At 39.8% G+C, this 21,127-nt stretch overlaps 1 protein-coding gene and 3 gene segments (V, D, J or C); 1 reads left to right on the top strand and 3 right to left on the bottom strand.

The window, feature by feature from the left end:
• The window catches only part of xrn1 (5'-3' exoribonuclease 1), a 29,826-nt gene extending 19,066 nt beyond the window's left edge, over positions 1-10,760 (bottom strand). For all 4 annotated transcript variants that reach the window (XR_004898190.1, XM_031287702.2, XM_031287712.2 and 1 more), the window contains exons 1-15: positions 10,521-10,760; positions 9,028-9,260; positions 8,025-8,122; positions 6,295-6,404; positions 6,013-6,123; positions 5,838-5,923; positions 5,604-5,691; positions 4,085-4,253; positions 3,130-3,197; positions 2,528-2,665; positions 2,200-2,348; positions 1,479-1,568; positions 997-1,153; positions 727-846; positions 468-637 (exon numbers count right to left, since the gene is read on the bottom strand). Coding sequence is in view for 3 of the 4 variants with exons in the window: in XM_031287702.2 (XP_031143562.1) it covers positions 468-637; positions 727-846; positions 997-1,153; positions 1,479-1,568; positions 2,200-2,348; positions 2,528-2,665; positions 3,130-3,197; positions 4,085-4,253; positions 5,604-5,691; positions 5,838-5,923; positions 6,013-6,123; positions 6,295-6,404; positions 8,025-8,122; positions 9,028-9,260; positions 10,521-10,595 (1,862 nt within the window). In the remaining variant the exon portion in view is untranslated. The remainder of the gene's footprint in view (positions 1-467; positions 638-726; positions 847-996; positions 1,154-1,478; positions 1,569-2,199; positions 2,349-2,527; positions 2,666-3,129; positions 3,198-4,084; positions 4,254-5,603; positions 5,692-5,837; positions 5,924-6,012; positions 6,124-6,294; positions 6,405-8,024; positions 8,123-9,027; positions 9,261-10,520) is intronic.
• LOC116041903 lies at positions 368-14,338 on the top strand. The segment is given in 3 exon segments: positions 368-372; positions 7,497-7,500; positions 13,890-14,338. A coding segment is annotated over 1 exon segment (261 nt).
• A 784-nt stretch (positions 14,339-15,122) lies between these two features.
• Positions 15,123-15,905, bottom strand: LOC116041887. The segment is given in 2 exon segments: positions 15,123-15,606; positions 15,822-15,905. Coding segments are annotated over 2 exon segments (360 nt in total).
• A 3,139-nt stretch (positions 15,906-19,044) lies between these two features.
• LOC116041876 lies at positions 19,045-19,827 on the bottom strand. The segment is given in 2 exon segments: positions 19,045-19,528; positions 19,744-19,827. Coding segments are annotated over 2 exon segments (360 nt in total).
• Between the last annotated feature and the right edge of the window lie 1,300 nt (positions 19,828-21,127).

Genomic DNA, 21,127 nt, shown 5'->3' with positions numbered 1-21,127 from the left:
AGCATGCACAAATAAAGCTATTCCCTGAACCTGCAATGTGACAGTAAAACCATGACCAATTCCATGCAGCAAAAATTCAAAACAATCCTTCACTAGCGTTCCCTCTTTGTCAGCTGAGTTTGCTGATGTTTAATGCAGCTTTGTTAGAAAAACAATCCATCAGAAACTGTAACATCTTTATGCTATATGAATAGATTTGACAAGTGTACTTCCATCACTACTTTCACATTCATTACAGATCAGAGTGAAAACATGTCCACGTAATTGTTCTATTTCATAATAATCTGCATAAATGCACTCAAATATACACACTATATACAATATATGTGTGTACATAATGTGTGTAATTATATACTTTCTCCTTCTGATCTTGTGTGTCCTTGGTCTAGCAAACATGATGAAGGGATATTATGGTATTTAAGATCATTTGAGAAAGACTACTTAAATTCATGTAAGTGTGTACCTACCTGACATGGCAGTGGACGATGTCGGGGAACAGCTGAGGCAGGGGGGAGTAGTACATGAAGTCTTTTTCAGAGTCATATGAGTAGACTGCACACTCTGTGTGACGATTCCTGGCCTTCTCTTCTTTGGTCATCTTGAGATTATAGGGCTCCATGGCTGCTAGTAAGCACCTCTGTTCAATAAACACACATATGAGTATGGCTGTTTTAACATAACTGTGGCAGGATTTTTTCCTGTGTGTGTGTGTGTGTGTGTGTGTACCTCATCTATGAAGGGAATAAGAACCACAGCCTCCCATTCCTGCTGCTTGCCATTGAGGTCCGTTTTAAAATCAACAGGGTAGTACTCAATAATGGGTGAATTTTCACTGGTCATCAGGTGCTGAAACATCAAAAACAATAAATTATCATCTTTATCATTTCACGTTTGGATGTTGCATAAACCCCAATATTTGCTCCTTTTTAAATATTGTTCCACATGCAGACACATTTTGCGATACTTGTACTTGTAAGTGAAATCCCCAAAAAGTACCCTGTAACTCTCAGGCAGCAGCTCCTTGCTGGCAGCAGGCAGGACTGCCAACAGTTGCTGGAAGGGCATGAAGGGTTTCTCCAGGTCAAAGGTCAACTTTAACTCCGATATGTTCCTGATGTCAGACAGGAAGGGAGCGTAGTGGTAGGGGTAGTACCTAGAGAGGCATACACACATTATTTAAAGAAGGATTGAAAAATAGAACAAACTGAAGAGAGCAGATGGACATAAGGGGAAAACAGTGCTCTTATTATTGTCCTCAACTTAAAATCAGTGTCTGTTTTTTGACATAACTAAATGCTTCAATGACTCATTACGTTCTATTTTTTTTCCTGATTTGTTTTTTGACTCAAAGGATAAATTATCTGATACTCCCTCACTTCTTTAGGAGAATGTTTTACATTATCTGAATGAATTCCAGAGTGCTAGAATGAAAAGGATCAAAGAGTGGAGAGTAAGACATATTAAGATGAAGTTCTCACCAGCTCCAGGACTGAACGCCATGGTAGTAGTAGTGGAGAATCCACTGTATACCTTCCACATAACACTTGGCCTGCTTGGCTAGAAAGTCACTGCAAATGAGAGAAGAAAGACATATTTTAGGGTCACTTGCAAATTACAAGTTGATGTATGGGCATCAACTACTGTAAAGCGCTACAGAATGTTTACAGACACATATATGTTTGACCTTACATGTCCAATCATTTCTCATGTACTCTTTTTCTGGCCTGTTGAAGGTGAGGAAACTTAAAAAAGCACCTGCCAAGAAGGATTTTACCAATATTAAAAACTGAAATCTTTAATATAACGGTGTCACACCACCAATTTGAAATGCTTTCTGGTGTATAAAATCAGGTATTGTGTGAACCATTTTGTCCCTTGTTGTCTTTGTCTTAGCATTTAATATTGTTGAAAATGGACTGGCTTACTGTGAGACTCTCAGTAGAGACCACCAGAACCAAATGTATTAAATAGCTTGTCATCAACTTAATGGCCAGTGTGGTGGGTGACAACGTTTGGACATGCAGGTACCCTTAAGCTGGTGTTGTGCTGCGAGAATTCATTTGTAGACTTTTGCTGCATATTCTTATGCTTTTTTTGTTTGTCCATAATCTGCAAGCCCTAGATATCATTTTGATATCTCCTGCAGTAAGTCTTGTTCTTCTATGCACTGTATGTGTGTGTATGCGTCGATACACTCACTCAGACACCACATCTACGCCCATCTTGGTCATATAGTAGGTGCGCTTGTATTGTCTGAACTCAGTTTCAAACATATCGTCCTCCTCTTCCTCATCGTCGCCTACTCCTCCTTTTCCTTCTCCAGTCACTCTTTCTGATGAGGTAGAATCCTGCACACACAAGTTATTACTTACAAGGATATATGACTGAAACTGTACAAAACAATGACTGAATGAATGTTGGGTTTAATTTCTGTTATTGCATACCTGTGTGTGTCTGCGTGTGTGTGTGTGTGTGTGTGTGTGTGTGTGTGTGTGTGTGTGTGTGTGTGTTTGACATAACAGCAGACCTCATTCTTGTTGGTTTCTTTGATGGCAGCCTCCCTTTCTGCTGCCAGTCCGGCCGCCTCATTCAGATACTTGTTTCCAACTTTACTCTCAAACCACTTCAAGTCCACAAAGATCTCACTGAAATGTTCCCGGTCGAACTGGAGGAAAGAAAGGAGACGGGGGGGAGAGGAAGAGAACAGATTTAAACAATCATTTATGGTAGTTTCTTGAATATATGCCATCATGTAATAGTTCATTAAGAAACCCACTTCATTTAAATTGTACACTAACTTTGTGACAAACCTCTCTGCAGACTCAACTACTACAGTGGGGTTTTTTTCAGTATCCGTTGCACATGCACTAACACCTGCTCTTTAAGGTCCCATATTGTAAAAAGTGAGATTTCCGTCTTTATTACAAGCCGCCAGGAATTCTGTGCGGTTGTGATGTCACAACTATACTATATAAGAGTAGAAAGTGTCGTCACAGTCAAAAAAAATATGAACGTGGAAATGAGCATGATATGGGACCTTTAACATTTTGAAAGACTGTCAATACTTTAGACATTCCAGGTTGGTTAGTACTAAGTATTATAATAAGCAGTGAATCAGTGTTGTCTCACCTCAGCAAGCTTCTCAATGTATTTCTCAAAGTTTCTGAGATTTAGATGGCCGTTCTCATTCAGATAACCTGAGTCAGAAAACAGAATTCAGTTTTTATGTGTATGATATACATTGTAGAAGCAGTAAACATATTTCTATGTTATAAAGTCTGACATGTACAAAACAATTTGACCAGCACAAACAACACTTGAAACTAACTATTCACTTCTGAAATATATCAAGACCATGAGAAACTCAGCATCTTGCTTTAGGGCCCTGACACACCAACCAGATGGGCCGACCGTCGGCAGAAAAGCCAGTCGGACTGATCAGTCGGGTCCCGAGGTCCAAAAAAATGCCTCAGAACACACTGAGGCGACGGCGACTTGAGCGTACGCTCTGCGCGTGCGCGAAACGTAATACGTCTCCATAGCAGCAGGCGGCGCTGCTCTGTATTGTTTCCATTAACAGTCTGATTATTTCCCAGAAAATGAAGACCGGCAGCTGATTGGACGAACGCGTCACGTGGTTCTTTTTTCTCCGGAAATTCACAGCCAGACTGTCATGGCGGCTTTTTCAGAACACGATCTCATATTGTACTAAAATAGTTCACCGAAACGTGTTTCTGAAAACATTTTAAGCGAGAAATAGGCCGTGCAGTTGCTGAATCTGTCTTCATTTCAGATCGATAAAGGTCAGTTTAAAAGATTTTCGTCAGATTTTGAGCGACTCATCCGCTCCCCATTTCCGGGTGAGTCCCGACTGCCCTGTCTCCGACTGAACATGTCAGGTCGGCCCAAATGAAGGCCGACGGCACGGGACACACCGAACAGACTCGAGTCACGGACCTCACCAGACGGTCCGACAGACGATTATTGGGCTGGTGTGTCTTCTCTCTTACACGCAACCATTTTAACGCTCATTTAAAATAAGTACAATGTCGTGTTTATTTGAGTGTGTGTGTGTGTCACTCACCCCCCATGGTGGGCAGAGCACTGATGTACGTCTTGTACAGCAACGGCAGAGCATCATGACTGATGTGAAGATTAGGAAGGTGAGGGATGAAATCGTTTCCCACTAGGAAACCCATTAGAATCCAGTCGTCTATTATTCGCTCCAAGTCATAATCAGAACCAATCTGATTCTGTAAAAACACCCATAAACATAATCAGAATACAGAGTAGATTTAATAGCAAAGGGGAGTATATTAAAGACACACAAGCTTCTGTTAAAACCTTCCATGGCACGGAAATCATGTATTTGTTTCCATAATTAGCCTGGGACTTTTGATGATTATACTAACTAGTATGGTGTCCATTGAAAATGTACCTGTTTGGAATGGGCCCATTGCCTGGCCTGTGGTATTGCTGCTTGTAGAATTCTTCAAAACCAAATTGTATCCCAAAACTACTTACAGAAGGACACCAAACCACTTAATATGCAACTCTAGAGAGAGGTATTATTGTAAACCAGCAGAGGCATTCATTTCCATACAGAATTAGTGGCTTAACGGTGGGGGTATTTTGGCGACAGTAATGTTATTAGTGTTGTAAGTTAGCAGTAGACTTAATTAACCCGACCCAGGGTGAGTCTGATAAAAACCGCTGTGTCTGCCCAGTTCAGCTCTGACATTTTCTCGTGTTACACAGCGCTGTGAAGGAATAATCTCAGAGATTCCGTTACGTTCTGCCTCTGTTTAGAAGTGGTGAATGTAGGCTACAGCTCACAGCAACCTATTATATAGTGTTGGCAAGTGGCTTTTTTATTGAGTTTCCTCTTAGCGAAAAAATAGACGCGTAAGGCCTTTTTTTCGCCAACCTTTATTCCACACAACAGTCGCAATGTTCCTTTCAGCTATCCGCTCGTGCTCCAGGAACGTGAAGAAAAGTTAGTTTGGTATATCCAGCAATCATGTAGCTAACGTTGGAAGCAGGAAAAGAGTCAAAGGCGGTAACAACACCCCCCCGCGCGCTGTTGTAAAGCGGTCTGCATGTGGCGTCTGCGCGTGATGTGCAGGTTACCTTATACCAGGGTTCATACGCATTTTAACCAATACTTTCCATGACTTTTTGGCAAATTTCCATGACTATGTATTCCTGAAAATGTCAGTCGACATTATACAATAAGAATAAAAATCTGTGTTAAAGTTTACCCTCAGAGGTTTAACAATAAAATGAATGACAATTGATGTGGTTCATAGTGGGATTCGTAATATCGCGCCCTGAATAGAACGTTGAGGTTAGGACGATGTGAAATACATTTATTAATCACATATTACTATGCTGTGTTAAAAAAAAAAATTCCATGACTTTTCCAAAACTTTCTGGGTCTTTTTATGTTTCCAAACCCTTTCCAGGCCTGGAATTTGCATTTTTTAAATTCCATAACTTTTCCAGGTTTTTTCAAAATGTATGAACTCTGACATACATACAGATTCGTATCGCTTTATTAGATAGTGTAATAGTGTGTATGTGTGGGTGTCTCTCTCTCTCACCCTGAGCCCAGAGAACTCATAGTCTATGTACTCCCTCATCAGAGACAAGTGAAGCAAGTGAAAAGTAGTCTCCTCTGGAGCCGATATCCTAGAAGAAAAGAAAACAGAAAAGCAAAGGGATCAGAGAAGAAAAGGAACCCGGTAGATCAGAGTATGACCGAACAGACGTGTAAATAAAACTGGGGAAAACTAAATTAAATAAAACTATTCAAAAAATATGAGAAGGAAGAGAACCTTTTCTGGTTTTTCTTTCCTCCAAAGCGGACCTCTTCTCTGAGCAGGGAGAAATTTGGCTCATGGCTGGTCAAACCCAACATGATCTACAACACAGAGAGCAGGACAGCGTGAGCATCCAAAGAGGATGGGAGCACTAATGTACATCCTGATCTCAGGGAAACACAAACCCTACCAGGTCAGCATCCAGGCCATATAGGCAGTGTCGGGTGTTTGGGTCGTGACTCGGCTTGGAGTTCTCAGAGCGAATAAACTCCATGATCTTGTGTTCTCCTTCCCCTGGAGTCTGTGATGAAAAGGAATGCAAACTTAGTACAAGCGATATTGAAGCTGTAACAGAATCACAGTAACTGGACACAAACGTTGGTGCCGATGTTCGTGCCACTGAAACTGCAGTGGCCATTTCTTTTTCTTTTTTTTTTTTTCTTTTTTTTTTTAAAAACAGCTGTTTACCCACCTCATGGCCAGACAGGTATACGTTCACATTCTGCCATAGCTTGTCGGTGGAGAGCTTGTTGTGGACAAAATACTTGAGCTGCTCCTGGAGTCTTGCCATGAAGTCAGTGCCTGGAAGAAGGATAAAGGTTAAAAAGGAGTTGCTGCCAACTTAACAGACACATTTACATCTGATATATTAGGATTATATACATGTCTTGATGTCTTGGCTGGTGTGGAAACTGTCAATCAAACTGTGGTATGGACTTAACAACCAAGACAGCCTGAAAAGAAGGGTCTCGGTTAGCGATGCACCGATCAAACTTTTTCCTCTCCCGATACGGATTCCGTAAGTCAAGTCATGATATGTGCCGATTCAGAATACCGATCCAATACCAGTGCTCTTTTTTTCCCTCAAAATGTCTAATCTATATATATCTCACTGCGTAAAACTCATTTGTATGTAAGATAACAAAATGGCATGGATTGTAGTGTGGCTGCTACATTCCAGTCACTTTTAAATGAGGAACTGCACAAATACAAGGGGTAGGACACAAGCATAACACAACCCTGATTTTCCTTTGGGGGAAATCCCTGCACTAAGGTGGTAACCCGCATGCAGTATGTTACCAAGGGTTAAGGAAGGATCTTGTATAAGTGTATATGCTGCTTATACATGTCAGTTAAGTCTCAGTCTCTTTCTTGGCAATTCACAATCAGCAGATGGATTCAGTTGTAGTTTAGCTTTCGAATCCATGCTAAAATCACGTATCTACTAGTATGAAATCATACCCTGGAAATCCAGAGTTCTCGTGAGAGCACAATTTCAATTTGCTCAGCGAGTCACTCTGGCATTCAGTAATGATGCTCATTAACTATGCCCTTGTAGTCGTGCTGCACCAATCACATTGCTGTATCTGATATAGGCGGGCTAGAGGCGAGCTAAACAGATGACGACAGTTTAATCTACCAGTTAGCTCCGCTGGTAGCTAAGCGTATGGGGCTCTGGATACGTCATCCCGTGTATTGTTGTGATTGGTCGTAGTGCTATCTAATTGCGTGCAGTGAGATTTTCAATGCTTGGTGCCGCCCCTCGAGTAGGGCCATTTTCATTGCTTAGTACCAGACCCTTAATCTTTCGGATCTGGGTCTGGATTTCCAGGCTAATTAAATCCTGTGGTTGGTTGCTTTCACACCACGAATAATGCTCACCAAATTCCACAGGGAAGTGGACGGAGACTGCGTAAAAAGGTGGGTCTCGGTCCGGTTGTTTAGACAGCACCAGAGTTTGACAGCTTTCGCACCATCCAAAATAAACTGAACCAAATAGGCAAATGCAGCAGAGTTCATACGAAACAGGTTAGGTATGCAAGCACCCTCAGAATACAAGAGTGCAAACTGCAAAGCTTGAGTTAGCAGAACTCTGACACTTGTTAGGACTGACTGATGTGCTACTGGACCAACAAGGTGTCCCACATCGAACCAGCAAATTCACCTTTGTGGTAACCTGGTAATGACTTGCTGAAGTGTCAAACAGATGGAGAAGAAAGCCATAGTGATTCCAAAATAATTTAGAAATTCAACGTGATCACTTTTCTCGATTTGGAAATGTTTGCCTATTAATGTAGGTTAGAAAAAAAATGATTTCCCTTTCCTGAAATGAAAAGGTTTCTTTACATGTTGCGCCAAAATCCCTTTCATAAAATTTAGTGTGTGATGTTCATTTTGTGTAAAGCTTGAGAGCATTCCTACCAGGAGTAATACAGTTGGAGTCGAAGCGAGCCTCTGTGGGAAGCACCTCTCCTTTTTCCAGAGCTTTTTTTATCTTGTCCTCTGCTTCTTTGGCGGACCTAGACAACAAGATACCCACCCACACACACACACACACACGCAGATGTAAAAGAGAGCCGGGCAAACTCACAGTCTCAAGCTGTCTGGTTTCTTCAGTGTTTACCAAAGCAAATGTTGAATTTTAGTTCTAGTTAGTTTGGGGCTCATTCTGCCTTATTAGGCAGCACCACAAACATAACCGCTAAACCACAGAAGTATACCAGACACTGTATAAATAAATACATTTGCAAATATAGTGGTCATCTTGATCAGATAACCAAAATGTGAAAATGAGAATGTGCCATTTTTTACGGTTGAGATTTAACATCATGGTGCAGACATATTCATAACATTCCATTTCTTCAAAAGAAAAGAGAAAAGGTCCAAGGCACTCTTATTGCAAATATTTTTGCAGGAAGAGTACATTGGACCTGTTTTCTCTTTTGAACTTTTGTGTTCCCCTCCCAAAGAGCACCTTGATGATTTATTTTAACTTCTGAGCACTCCAGACTTTTTTTTCCTCTTAAATTCCATTTTTTCATTCGGTCATCGCTAGAAAAAGGTACTGCAACAACCTAAATTTAACAATCATGTTATGTTTAATAATCAATGTTCAATTGTCTTTGAGATTAAGAGGAGAAGCTTCGGTGTGCGGGCTACAAGTTTATATATTTTACCATGGGGTAAAAATCTTTCCATAAAGTTGAATGAGAACAATAATAAGACCACCTTGGTAATCTTATGGTTATAACAGTAAGCTGTGTTCACCCTTTCATAATAAAGCCAGACAAACAAACCAACATTAACTTCAGGTCATGGAGCAAGGTGAGATGATCCGAGCTGACCCAGTTTGGAGGATGTCGCCCAATACCCAAACAGAAATAGGAGTTTCTCCCCATTTCATTTATCCTAAATCCATGTCTACCTGAATCTCCGTCCTCGCTGCTGGTTCATCTTTGCCCTTGGTGCCACGCCATCCACTGCCATGAAGAAGACCTTGCGAGGCTTGATGATCCTGAAGAGCACCTCCAGGTAATGGAAGATGTCAGCAAAAATCTTTTCCTCGGAAATGCGAAAGTGGACATCCTCGTCGTTCGGGTGGGAACACTGATGGATAATCCCATTCATGTCCAGATAGAGATTGTCAAACTCTGGAATCTGAAGAGAGATAGAAACAAAGACACAAATGCAATGACAACCTTTAATACACTGTCAACATGTATTTCTGTGAAGTGACCAATTTGTAAAAGCTGTTGATATTCCTTGACTGCCTGGAACACATCTCTCAGCAACAAAGATATTGCAGCTCTTTTTTGTTTTAACATACAGTGGTGTGTCTGCAAGGGGGTTTCCTTCACATTTTGAAGGAGCCATAAGTGAAATAGTCAACTCATGTCAGTCACCAAAAGCATTCTAGTGGGCTCCTCCAGCCTGATACAGACAAAGAACCAATAAACTCTCTCCCATGACATTCACATCCAATTTGAAATCTAGGTTAAGTAATAGCGGGGCAAAATGCAATTCATGTTTTTTAAACTGTTACTGTTGAGTGACACCAAGTATCAGAGAAGGGAATAAAACATATATTCCATATCCATTGTCATCCAATTTAAACCTGATGGCATAAAATGTCATTTTTGAATGTCTTCACGTACATATCAAAGCTGGCTTACGCAATAAGAGTGACACTGAGCAACGTCCAGCTGATATAACTGCTGCTCAAGCACTGAAATACTATCTGCCCTACTACACGGGGAAGTGGGTCACTAAAGTCAACTCCAGTAGACTTTAGTCTGAAGTAGCCTAAATAGCTAGCTAAGTAATGTAAGGTTAACTCATCAACTGAGGGCTGACCACATCACTTTTACATTTTAATAAACAACTCCACAGACATTGTAAAGCACAGTGGCTGTAAACTAGCGTTAGCTGACAGCAATAACTAGCTGCAGCCTCTTTAACGTTCCATCTCTTGTTAGCGTAAAGTTGGTTAGCTGACTGTGAGGGGGTTTATTGTTGTTCAGAATGTTCTAGCCCAACAAAAACGTAAACTACCCGGTGGTATAGTATGTGACGTTGCTAAGTTATATTCACGTTGACCGGTTAAACGTTAAAATGTGTAACGCTACACGTAACGTCAACCTTAGAAGATAGCAACAACAAAAAAACAAGCGAGTTAACGTTAGTGTTGTGATTTGGTAAATAACGTTACGTCATGTTGTGTGTATCGTTAAATAACTAATGGAGTCAGAAGTTAATAGCAAGACATATGTCCTGTCGAAGAGCAAAACATTGGTAAGCTAACTTAGCTACGTGGAATAAAAGTTCCACGGCCCGCTTCTGTTGTAATTAACTAGCTCGCTAAGCTAACGCTACGGCTATGACATGTAACGATATTCATCCTTAACGTTAGTTTCCTACCTGATGTTCCTTGACAACTTCACTGAGACAAGGATAGCGCTCTGAAATCCATCGGTAAAATTTCGGTACTCCCATAGTCACCACGAAAGTCTCAACCTCTGGATGAAATTAGCAAAGAGTCAAATATGAAAAAGATGTTTAGCTATGGTAACATGAGAACAACTAGCTAACGTTTAGTTGCGCGTGGTCCTTCTGCTAAAACATTCCGCCGCTACTCTGAAAAAACAGTCGTTCCATTTTTTTGTTTCCGCCTCTCCCTCCCTGTAGTTGTCCCTAGCTTATAATACATCCATGATTCCGCCAGAAAATACATGAGGAAGGTACCTAACTTTTTGACAAAAAAACATGGCCATTTAGAATTCAATCATGGCATTTACAGAAGCTGAGAACTCCCCCAGAGCACTGGAGCATGGTGCTGCTGATACAAAGTGTCTCTCTATGATAAATGCTCTAACTAGGCTCGGTTGGCTAATCGGGAGCACCGGTGTTACACCAAAATCTGTGACCCAGCGAGATCGGTGTCCCCCTACCTCAACATGAACCAAACCCATAGACTGTACAGTCTATGACCAAACCCTTGTCCCTAACCTTAACTACGGAGGGGGGCGCTACGCTTTTAACAGGAGGGACACAGATTACCATTATCACAGATTTCGGTGCTACACCGGGACAGTCTATTTTTGGTCGCGAGGGCTGGCCGTTCTCTTAATACACCCATGGGGCCGGCGTTCAGTCCATGGATGTATTAAGAGAACAGTCATGGTAATGTACTGGATTGAAAACATATACCGGTAGTTGAAATATATCATAGATCGCTGTCCCTAGGCTGCCTGCACTCGCAGCCCAATCTTTGTATGTATTTATTCTTTCAGCCCAATGTTCTCTATCATGCAGCCCTCTACAGATTGCAGTCTGGTTATTATGACGTGCCGTGTTTTGATTAATTATAATTATAAATATATAAATAAATATAAATATATTTTTTTATGTACGAGTCTTTGGTTTGAGTTTGATGGACACATTTTCTTCCAGAATATATTTCTGAATCCCCCTAATTCACCACAGAAAGCAACATCACCCACCGTGGGACAAATTTAAACATTATTTTTAAATTTTCATGATTGTCAATAAACAGGTAATACTCATTTAGCCTACATTTAGCAAGCTTTATTGGAGAGTTTGTCTTCAGAAATATCTTATGTCAAATAGTTTAGTGCAGAGGTATTCAACTGGGGGTCCGTGACCCCTAGGGGTTCCTCAGAGTTACTGAAGGGGGGCTGCCAAATTATGTTTACAAAATAACATTTACATTTAAAAACAAAAAAAGAAAAAAAAAGAATATATGTCTGAAGATATTCATTAACATGAATCTAACATTTTAATAGCAGACATAAATTGGCCTATTTGTGGGGAAAAAAATATATAATTTACACATTAAAGATAAGCTTACTATGCCTACTATGGTAGCCATACAGTTAGCTTAAGCCATTCATTTTCATCCATGCGGCCCAGTTTAATGACAGGATAAAATCTGGGTGGGAAAGTGAAAGAGCAGCGCTGGTCCCTCTCTCATCTCATCACCAACACTGAGGTGCCCTTGAGCAAGGCCCTTAAACCCAACCGCTCCAGTGGAGCTGCTCAGTGGCCAACAGATCAGACTGTGGTTGTACTGGGCAGCGTCCAGGTATGAATGTGTAACTGTGTGAATGTGACAGGTCGTCGTTGCAAATGAGAATTTGTTCTCAATCGACTTACCTGGATAAATAAAGGTTAAATAAAAATAAATAAATAATGCAACTTCATTTTATACAGAATATGTAGTAGGGGGTCCCTATTCCGTCTCTCTTTTAGCTAAGGGGTCCTTGGCCTAAAAAACGTTAAAGGCCCCTGGTTTAGTGAAAGAAATTAATATTGTTTATAGATGTTTAGCATTTCACAAAGGAAGTGTTAAATACATTGTCATAGTTTATGAATCGGTTTCATACATTGTAACCAGTTATTAAACTGGGTAAACTGGTAATGTGTTGGTGAGTTTGTTTGTGTCAAAGTCAGAGAGCCGTGTCTCTCTACAGTGAGAGGTTTTTGTACGGCGGCTCAATGATTTTGTATCACTGTGGTACACGTTCGGTGGAGGAACCAGACTGGAAATTGGAAGTAAGTCAAATGTTTAAAATGTTTATTATTTCAGGAGCCATTTTTTTTTATTCTTTTATATTCAATAGTGTAGCAAAAACAATTGTTGCCTTTCCATTTTCATGGATTCGTTTTTTTCAAGAACTATTTTGCACTGAGAGACAAAGTTCCTATTAGCAACAGAAATTCAAAAACTCATTGTAATGAAAGTAAAACATTCAACTAGAGATTAAATCGTTATACCCAAGATTAATGGTAAAATTCCATCTTGAGGGCTTGTAGCTTTAATTCAATCTGACAAAGTCGGAGAGCCGTGTCTCTCTACAGTGGGAGGTTTTTGTACGGCGGCTCAGTGACTTTGTATCACTGTGGTACACATTCGGTGGAGGAACCAGACTGGATGTTGGAAGTAAGTTTCTGCACAAAAATGTTAAGTACAATATTTTGGAGTTGTATTTTGAATTCTGTCTTTTGGATGATTTACAGCAGATGTTTTCAATTTGTTTTATTAATAACACAAACATGTTTTAGTATTTACATTTGTATTTCTCCTCCTTTACCATGGAGACGAACTCAGAGCAGCTATACTAAACATTCCTTTACACATTCCTGTCATACTAATACAACTGCATAGGATCATAGGATAAAACTGCAAACCTGTTTTACAAATGTTTCCAAAATGTGTTTAACCTCAATATTAATTGTTTTTAAAGCAAATTAAGAGTCAATTAGCCAACTCAAATGCAATTGAACAGAGTGAAGATAACGATGGGTATTTGAAATTCAGCAAAATCTCTTCATTGTGTCATCTATTGTTTTTAACTTAGAAAATATTCAGGGGGTTTTTAACAGTGATTGAAATCCACATGAAGAATTGACACAAGTTATTTTTCTGTATTTGTTTATGTCTCCACTAAATACTTTAAAGTAATGAACAGTTAAGGTTTAAATGATTTTGACGAGCACGTTTTAAAATCCGACCAGTTTGTGCCATTTTTTTCCAGTGTAGTTTGATATATTTAAGGGCATTCTGGATGATGCTTCTCTCTGTGCTGATATGCATGAGAGGCTTCTTAAAGGGAAGTGAAACAATGTGTGAGTGAGAGACTGGTGGAGCAGAAAAACCATCTGACAGAAACTCCTTAAAGGAGAAAATCAACTCTCACAGAGTAAAGGTGTGGTGGTTGATTGACAGCTGTGTGGTCCCTGTCCTCTAAGCTGATTGGTGTCTCCTAGGTGATGTCCGTCCCACCCTGACAGTGCTGCCCCCCTCCAGTGAGGAGCTGCTGCAGGGGAAGGCCACGCTCATGTGCCTGGCCAACAAGGGCTTCCCGTCAGACTGGAGTCTGGCCTGGAAGGTGGACGGCAGCAGCAGCAGCAGCAGCAGCTGGGAGGAGAGCAGGAGCCCTGGGGTGCTGCAGAAGGATGGCCACTACAGCTGGAGCAGCACCCTGAGGCTCCCTGCAGACCAGTGGAGGAAGGTGGGCTCTGTGACCTGTGAGGTCACCCAGGGCTCCCAGACTCCAGTCTCAGAGACACTGAGGAGGGACCAGTGTTCCCAGTCCTGACCTGACTCACTGGGACTCTGCTACTGGTTTCACTCTGATAATGCTCTCAGTCTGCACTCTCTCTCTCTTAGACTTAAAAGATTTAAATAGTGATATTTTCTTGCTCATAATGACGCCAACAAGCTTTTCATTTAATAAAGATGGTTTTCTTCAAACAGTTTCAGAGTATATTATTATTTAAACAGACTCTTGTTTTTTTACAAGTTGTTGTTTTTCTACAGGATATTTTCTACTTGTTAGAGGCAATTGTATTAAAAACGAGTACTAAGATAATTAACTCTGTAAGTATAACATAATAATGTCTTAATTTTGCAGTTGTATAATACAGCAGGTAAGATTACTGTGGGCATAAAGGATTAGTGAAGTTCATGTTGAAATGGACTTGACAACAGTCTATAATAAAGTTAGAAAAAGAAAACAGCATATCATCAGTACAAACGGATAAAACATAAAGGCGATCTTTTACATTTTTACCTGCATTTTAATTAAAGGATATTCACATTCAAGTATTTTTGCAAAACCTCAAGCACAACGGCAAAAGAATAAAATGACAAAAGTAGATAGTAGTATTAAATCTAATTATTGTGTATTTATAAACTGGATTTAAACTCTATTAGAAACTTGAAATGAGTTTGAATTTGCTGAAATAAAAAAAGAAGAAAAAATATCAGTATCCTTATTATTTCTTAACTATATATGAATTGTTCATTGTATTAATTTAGTGATGCAGTTCAACACAATTTATGTTTATATAGATCAGATGATAGATCAGAAGAATAATATCACAAAAACCCTGAGAAAACATTATAAAGGGAAAAGTACTAATGTATGACCATCTGTATTAATAGAGCCTACAAACCTATAAGAGCTGGCATCAAACTCTGATTGTGGTTGGAGAAAATGGTAAATACAAATAAAATATGTTTTAAAAAAGTTAGTTCTGTCTGTGTATTATGTTAGAATTGCATGTAACTATAAAGTATATATTAGTCATATGTTGTTGTCGTTTAGTTTCTGTGCAGCTGTTGAGTCAGACCAGTTCCTCTCCAGCTGAGGAGGTTTTTGTACGAGGTTGTATCACTGTGTGAACGGGCGGCTGTTATGCTGCTGACAGTAATAAACTCCTGCATCTACAGTCTGAACTCCACTGATGGTCAAAGTAAAGTCAGTCTGATGCGCTGTTGCACTAAAACGATCTGAAACTCCAGACTGACGGGCTGTAGTATCCACAATCAGCAGTTTAGGAGCTTCTCCATGTTTCTGAAGGTACCAGTCAATGTCATCACCTATTTGTGTACTGGCTTTACATCTGATAAAGACAGTCTGTCCTTTAACAACAGACTGAGATCCAGGAGACTGAGTCAAGATGATTTCTCCTGATGAATCTGGAAAACATGAAAAAGAGCAGAAGGGTTATTGAGACAAAGCCAGCTTGGAGAAAGATGATCAACATCCAAACAGAAGATAATAATTTCTTTAACATAGAGAATAGTAGGAATGTAAATGCTGCTCCTTTCAGTGTTTTTCCAATATAGCACAACATCATTGAGGTGAATCTGGTTGCATCCTGGAGCAAAGTTTTTTCAGAAGAGAATCTCACCCTGAACAAGGAGCCCCAGGGTGACCAGCAGTAGAATCAGTGACATCATCATTGTGCAGCCAGTGTGTCAGTGGCTTTGAAAGGCCTGGACAGCTATTGATGAATTCTGGCCCTTTTAACGGCTGGGAGCAGAGAGGCAGGACACGTATGCAAACACCCAGAGTCAGTCAACTGTAGCTGTCCTCAACATATCATGATGTTTCCCTTCAGTGCTTTGACCATTTAAATGTTCCACCAAGAAAGTACAGCAACTTAATTCTGTGGGATTCTTGTGACAATATTTTTACATCTGTGGGTTTTTTTTATGTGTGAAAGGGAAAGTGCCAAAAATAAATATTCAATACACTCTTGAGACAATGTGGGATAAAAGGTTTAATACCAGGGAATTGATATAGATAATGTTTGTTTATACAGCAGATAGTCATCCAGTCAATGATTAAGATATTAGGTTCTTTTTTGCCAGACTTTATTTCTTTTCGTGAGGAGATCTACTTTAATTTTAATACTTAATTTAAATTTGGTAAACCGTAAACTCCGCAGTCTGCAGTTGCTTCTTTTTGTACATTTAAAAGGGGAAGAGAGAGTAGACAGAAGAGGTACTTTAATTACTGATCACATTATGGACTTAACAGATGAGGGAAGATGAGGGTTAAGGGATAATTGAATATCATCTGTATAGAAGATTACTTTTTCGGTGGTGTTACTCGGAGAAGATGCGCGAGACGCATTTCCTACTTCTTCAAAAGAATTATTATTCAAGTTCTCAGATGTTTCTATTTCCTCATCTGTTAAATCAACCCTCAGAAATGTAGTTGTCACTTTTGACCAGGCATTGACTCTTGGGCAGCATGTGAAGTGTTTGATTCACATCTGTGTTTTCCAGTTGAGATTTATTGTTAACCTTTGGCCCACTGTGTCTCAAGATAAGATCCATTCATCCATTTAGACTGTTGTTGCCTTTCACATTCATGAATCACTAACAAGTGGTCCAAAGGGCTGTTGGATGGCCTTGATCCTGAAAAGTGCTCATGTTACACCTCTTTATTTTATTTTTTTTCACTGGCTCCCCATTAAAATAAAAATCCAGTTCACAATACGCTCAAGAACTGTTTAATGTGAATGGGTTTTAGGATACTCAATGTTTCTCCAAGACTCAAGATTTTAAAGCTGTCCAACATATAAGAATTAAAAATGTTTAATATTTTGAACTCAAAACGTTTCCTTGGTAAATTAAAAAATATACACCGAAGTACTACATTTAACTTTTTCTCTTTAGTGCTGAAACCTGTCTGTTGTCATGGTTCAGCAGCGCTGCATGTCTGTTACCTAATTACTGAGCTCAGAGAGGGAAGTGAAACGTTTAACATCAGTTTCATCCAATCTGAGGAAGACCAACAGACCAACTAGTAGCCCCCTCTGCTGCAGCCAACCGAATGGAGTTTAGTTGACCTCATATAAAGTTTATTAATCTCTCGGTCTCTGCAGTGGGTCGAGTCGTCCCATCCTGATATATTTCATGATGCTTCTCTCTGTGCTGATATGTATGAGAGGCTTCTTAAAGGGAAGTGAAACAATGTGTGAGTGAGAGACTGGCGGAGCAGAAAAACCAAATGACAGAAACTCTTTAAAGGAGAAAATCAACTCTCACACGGTAAAGGTGTGGTGGATGTTTGACAGCTGTGAGCTCCCGGTCCTCTAAGCTGATTGGTGTCTCCTAGGGGATGTCTGTCCCCCCCTAGTCTTGCATTGCCATTGACCAGGGTCTGGCTAGTCCACACAGCATTTTGGGATGGGAGAAAAACGTGCTCTGGTTTATTGGCATGTCTTTAAACCAATCACAATTGTCATGGGCGGTGCTAAAGGCCAGACGGAGCCACAGTGCCACTGCAAAATAGCCTCGGGAAGTTCAAAGTTCAAAGGTGCAAAAGTGACATCCGGTGGAATTCCGGGCGGCATCTGAACAATCCCGGAACTGGAACGACGTGGATACAGACTAGTCCCACCCTGACGGTGCTGCCCCCCTCCAGTGAGGAGCAGCTGCAGGGGAAGACCACGCTCATGTGCCTGGCCAACAAGGGCTTCCCCTCAGACTGGAGTCTGGCCTGGAAGGTGGACGACAGCAGCAGCAGCAGCAGCAGCAGCTGAGAGGAGAGCAGGAGCCCTGGGGTGCTGCAGAAGGATGGCCACTACAGCTGGAGCAGCACCCTGAGGCTCCCTGCAGACCAGTGGAGGAAGGTGGGCTCTGTGACCTGTGAGGTCACCCAGGGCTCCCAGACTCCAGTCTCAGAGACACTGAGGAGGGACCAGTGTTCCCAGTCCTGACCTGACTCACTGGGACTCTGCTACTGGTTTCACTCTGATAATGCTCTCAGTCTGCACTCTCTCTCTCTTAGACTTAAAAGATTTAAATAGTGATATTTTCTTGCTCATAATGACGCCAACAAGCTTTTCATTTAATAAAGATGGTTTTCTTCAAACAGTTTCAGAGTATATTATTATTTAAACAGACTCTTGTTTTTTTACAAGTTGTTGTTTTTCTACAGGATATTTTCTACTTGTTAGAGGCAATTGTATTAAAAACGAGTACTAAGATAATTAACTCTGTAAGTATAACATAATAATGTCTTAATTTTGCAGTTGTATAATACAGCAGGTAAGATTACTGTGGGCATAAAGGATTAGTGAAGTTCATGTTGAAATGGACTTGACAACAGTCTATAATAAAGTTAGAAAAAGAAAACAGCATATCATCAGTACAAACGGATAAAACATAAAGGCGATCTTTTACATTTTTACCTGCATTTTAATTAAAGGATATTCACATTCAAGTATTTTTGCAAAACCTCAAGCACAACGGCAAAAGAATAAAATGACAAAAGTAGATAGTAGTATTAAATCTAATTATTGTGTATTTATAAACTGGATTTAAACTCTATTAGAAACTTGAAATGAGTTTGAATTTGCTGAAATAAAAAAAGAAGAAAAAATATCAGTATCCTTATTATTTCTTAACTATATATGAATTGTTTATTGTATTAATTTAGTGATGCAGTTCAACACAATTTATGTTTATATAGATCAGATGATAGATCAGAAGAATAATATCACAAAAACCCTGAGAAAAAATTATAAAGGGAAAAGTACTAATGTATGACCATCTGTATTAATAGAGCCTACAAACCTATAAGAGCTGGCATCAAACTCTGATTGTGGTTGGAGAAAATGGTAAATACAAATAAAATATGTTTTAAAAAAGTTAGTTCTGTCTGTGTATTATGTTAGAATTGCATGTAACTATAAAGTATATATTAGTCATATGTTGTTGTCGTTTAGTTTCTGTGCAGCTGTTGAGTCAGACCAGTTCCTCTCCAGCTGAGGAGGTTTTTGTACGAGGTTGTATCACTGTGTGAACGGGCGGCTGTTATGCTGCTGACAGTAATAAACTCCTGCATCTACAGTCTGAACTCCACTGATGGTCAAAGTAAAGTCAGTCTGATGCGCTGTTGCACTAAAACGATCTGAAACTCCAGACTGACGGGCTGTAGTATCCACAATCAGCAGTTTAGGAGCTTCTCCATGTTTCTGAAGGTACCAGTCAATGTCATCACCTATTTGTGTACTGGCTTTACATCTGATAAAGACAGTCTGTCCTTTAACAACAGACTGAGATCCAGGAGACTGAGTCAAGATGATTTCTCCTGATGAATCTGGAAAACATGAAAAAGAGCAGAAGGGTTATTGAGACAAAGCCAGCTTGGAGAAAGATGATCAACATCCAAACAGAAGATAATAATTTCTTTAACATAGAGAATAGTAGGAATGTAAATGCTGCTCCTTTCAGTGTTTTTCCAATATAGCACAACATCATTGAGGTGAATCTGGTTGCATCCTGGAGCAAAGTTTTTTCAGAAGAGAATCTCACCCTGAACAAGGAGCCCCAGGGTGACCAGCAGTAGAATCAGTGACATCATCATTGTGCAGCCAGTGTGTCAGTGGCTTTGAAAGGCCTGGACAGCTATTGATGAATTCTGGCCCTTTTAACGGCTGGGAGCAGAGAGGCAGGACACGTATGCAAACACCCAGAGTCAGTCAACTGTAGCTGTCCTCAACATATCATGATGTTTCCCTTCAGTGCTTTGACCATTTAAATGTTCCACCAAGAAAGTACAGCAACTTAATTCTGTGGGATTCTTGTGACAATATTTTTACATCTGTGGGTTTTTTTTATGTGTGAAAGGGAAAGTGCCAAAAATAAATATTCAATACACTCTTGAGACAATGTGGGATAAAAGGTTTAATACCAGGGAATTGATATAGATAATGTTTGTTTATACAGCAGATAGTCATCCAGTCAATGATTAAGATATTAGGTTCTTTTTTGCCAGACTTTATTTCTTTTCGTGAGGAGATCTACTTTAATTTTAATACTTAATTTAAATTTGGTAAACCGTAAACTCCGCAGTCTGCAGTTGCTTCTTTTTGTACATTTAAAAGGGGAAGAGAGAGTAGACAGAAGAGGTACTTTAATTACTGATCACATTATGGACTTAACAGATGAGGGAAAATGAGGGTTAAGGGATAATTGAATATCATCTGTATAGAAGATTACTTTTTCGGTGGTGTTACTCGGAGAAGATGCTCGAGACGCATTTCCTACTTCTTCAAAAGAATTATTATTCAAGTTCTCAGATGTTTCTATTTCCTCATCTGTTAAATCAACCCTCAGAAATGTAGTTGTCACTTTTGACCAGGCATTGACTCTTGGGCAGCATGTGAAGTGTTTGATTCACATCTGTGTTTTCCAGTTGAGATTTATTGTTAACCTTTGGCCCACTGTGTCTCAAGATAAGATCCATTCATCCATTTAGACTGTTGTTGCCTTTCACATTCATGAATCACTAACAAGTGGTCCAAAGGGCTGTTGGATGGCCTTGATCCTGAAAAGTGCTCATGTTACACCTCTTTATTTTATTTTTTTTCACTGGCTCCCCATTAAAATAAAAATCCAGTTCACAATACGCTCAAGAACTGTTTAATGTGAATGGGTTTTAGGATACTCAATGTTTCTCCAAGACTCAAGATTTTAAAGCTGTCCAACATATAAGAATTAAAAATGTTTAATATTTTGAACTCAAAACGTTTCCTTGGTAAATTAAAAAATATACACCGAAGTACTACATTTAACTTTTTCTCTTTAGTGCTGAAACCTGTCTGTTGTCATGGTTCAGCAGCGCTGCATGTCTGTTACCTAATTACTGAGCTCAGAGAGGGAAGTGAAACGTTTAACATCAGTTTCATCCAATCTG

This window comes from Sander lucioperca, chromosome 9, assembly GCF_008315115.2.
Source record: "Sander lucioperca isolate FBNREF2018 chromosome 9, SLUC_FBN_1.2, whole genome shotgun sequence".
NCBI lineage: Eukaryota > Metazoa > Chordata > Actinopteri > Perciformes > Percidae > Sander > Sander lucioperca.
The sequence above is the reverse complement of the archived record's forward strand: the minus strand, read 5'-3'. Positions and strand labels throughout refer to the sequence as shown.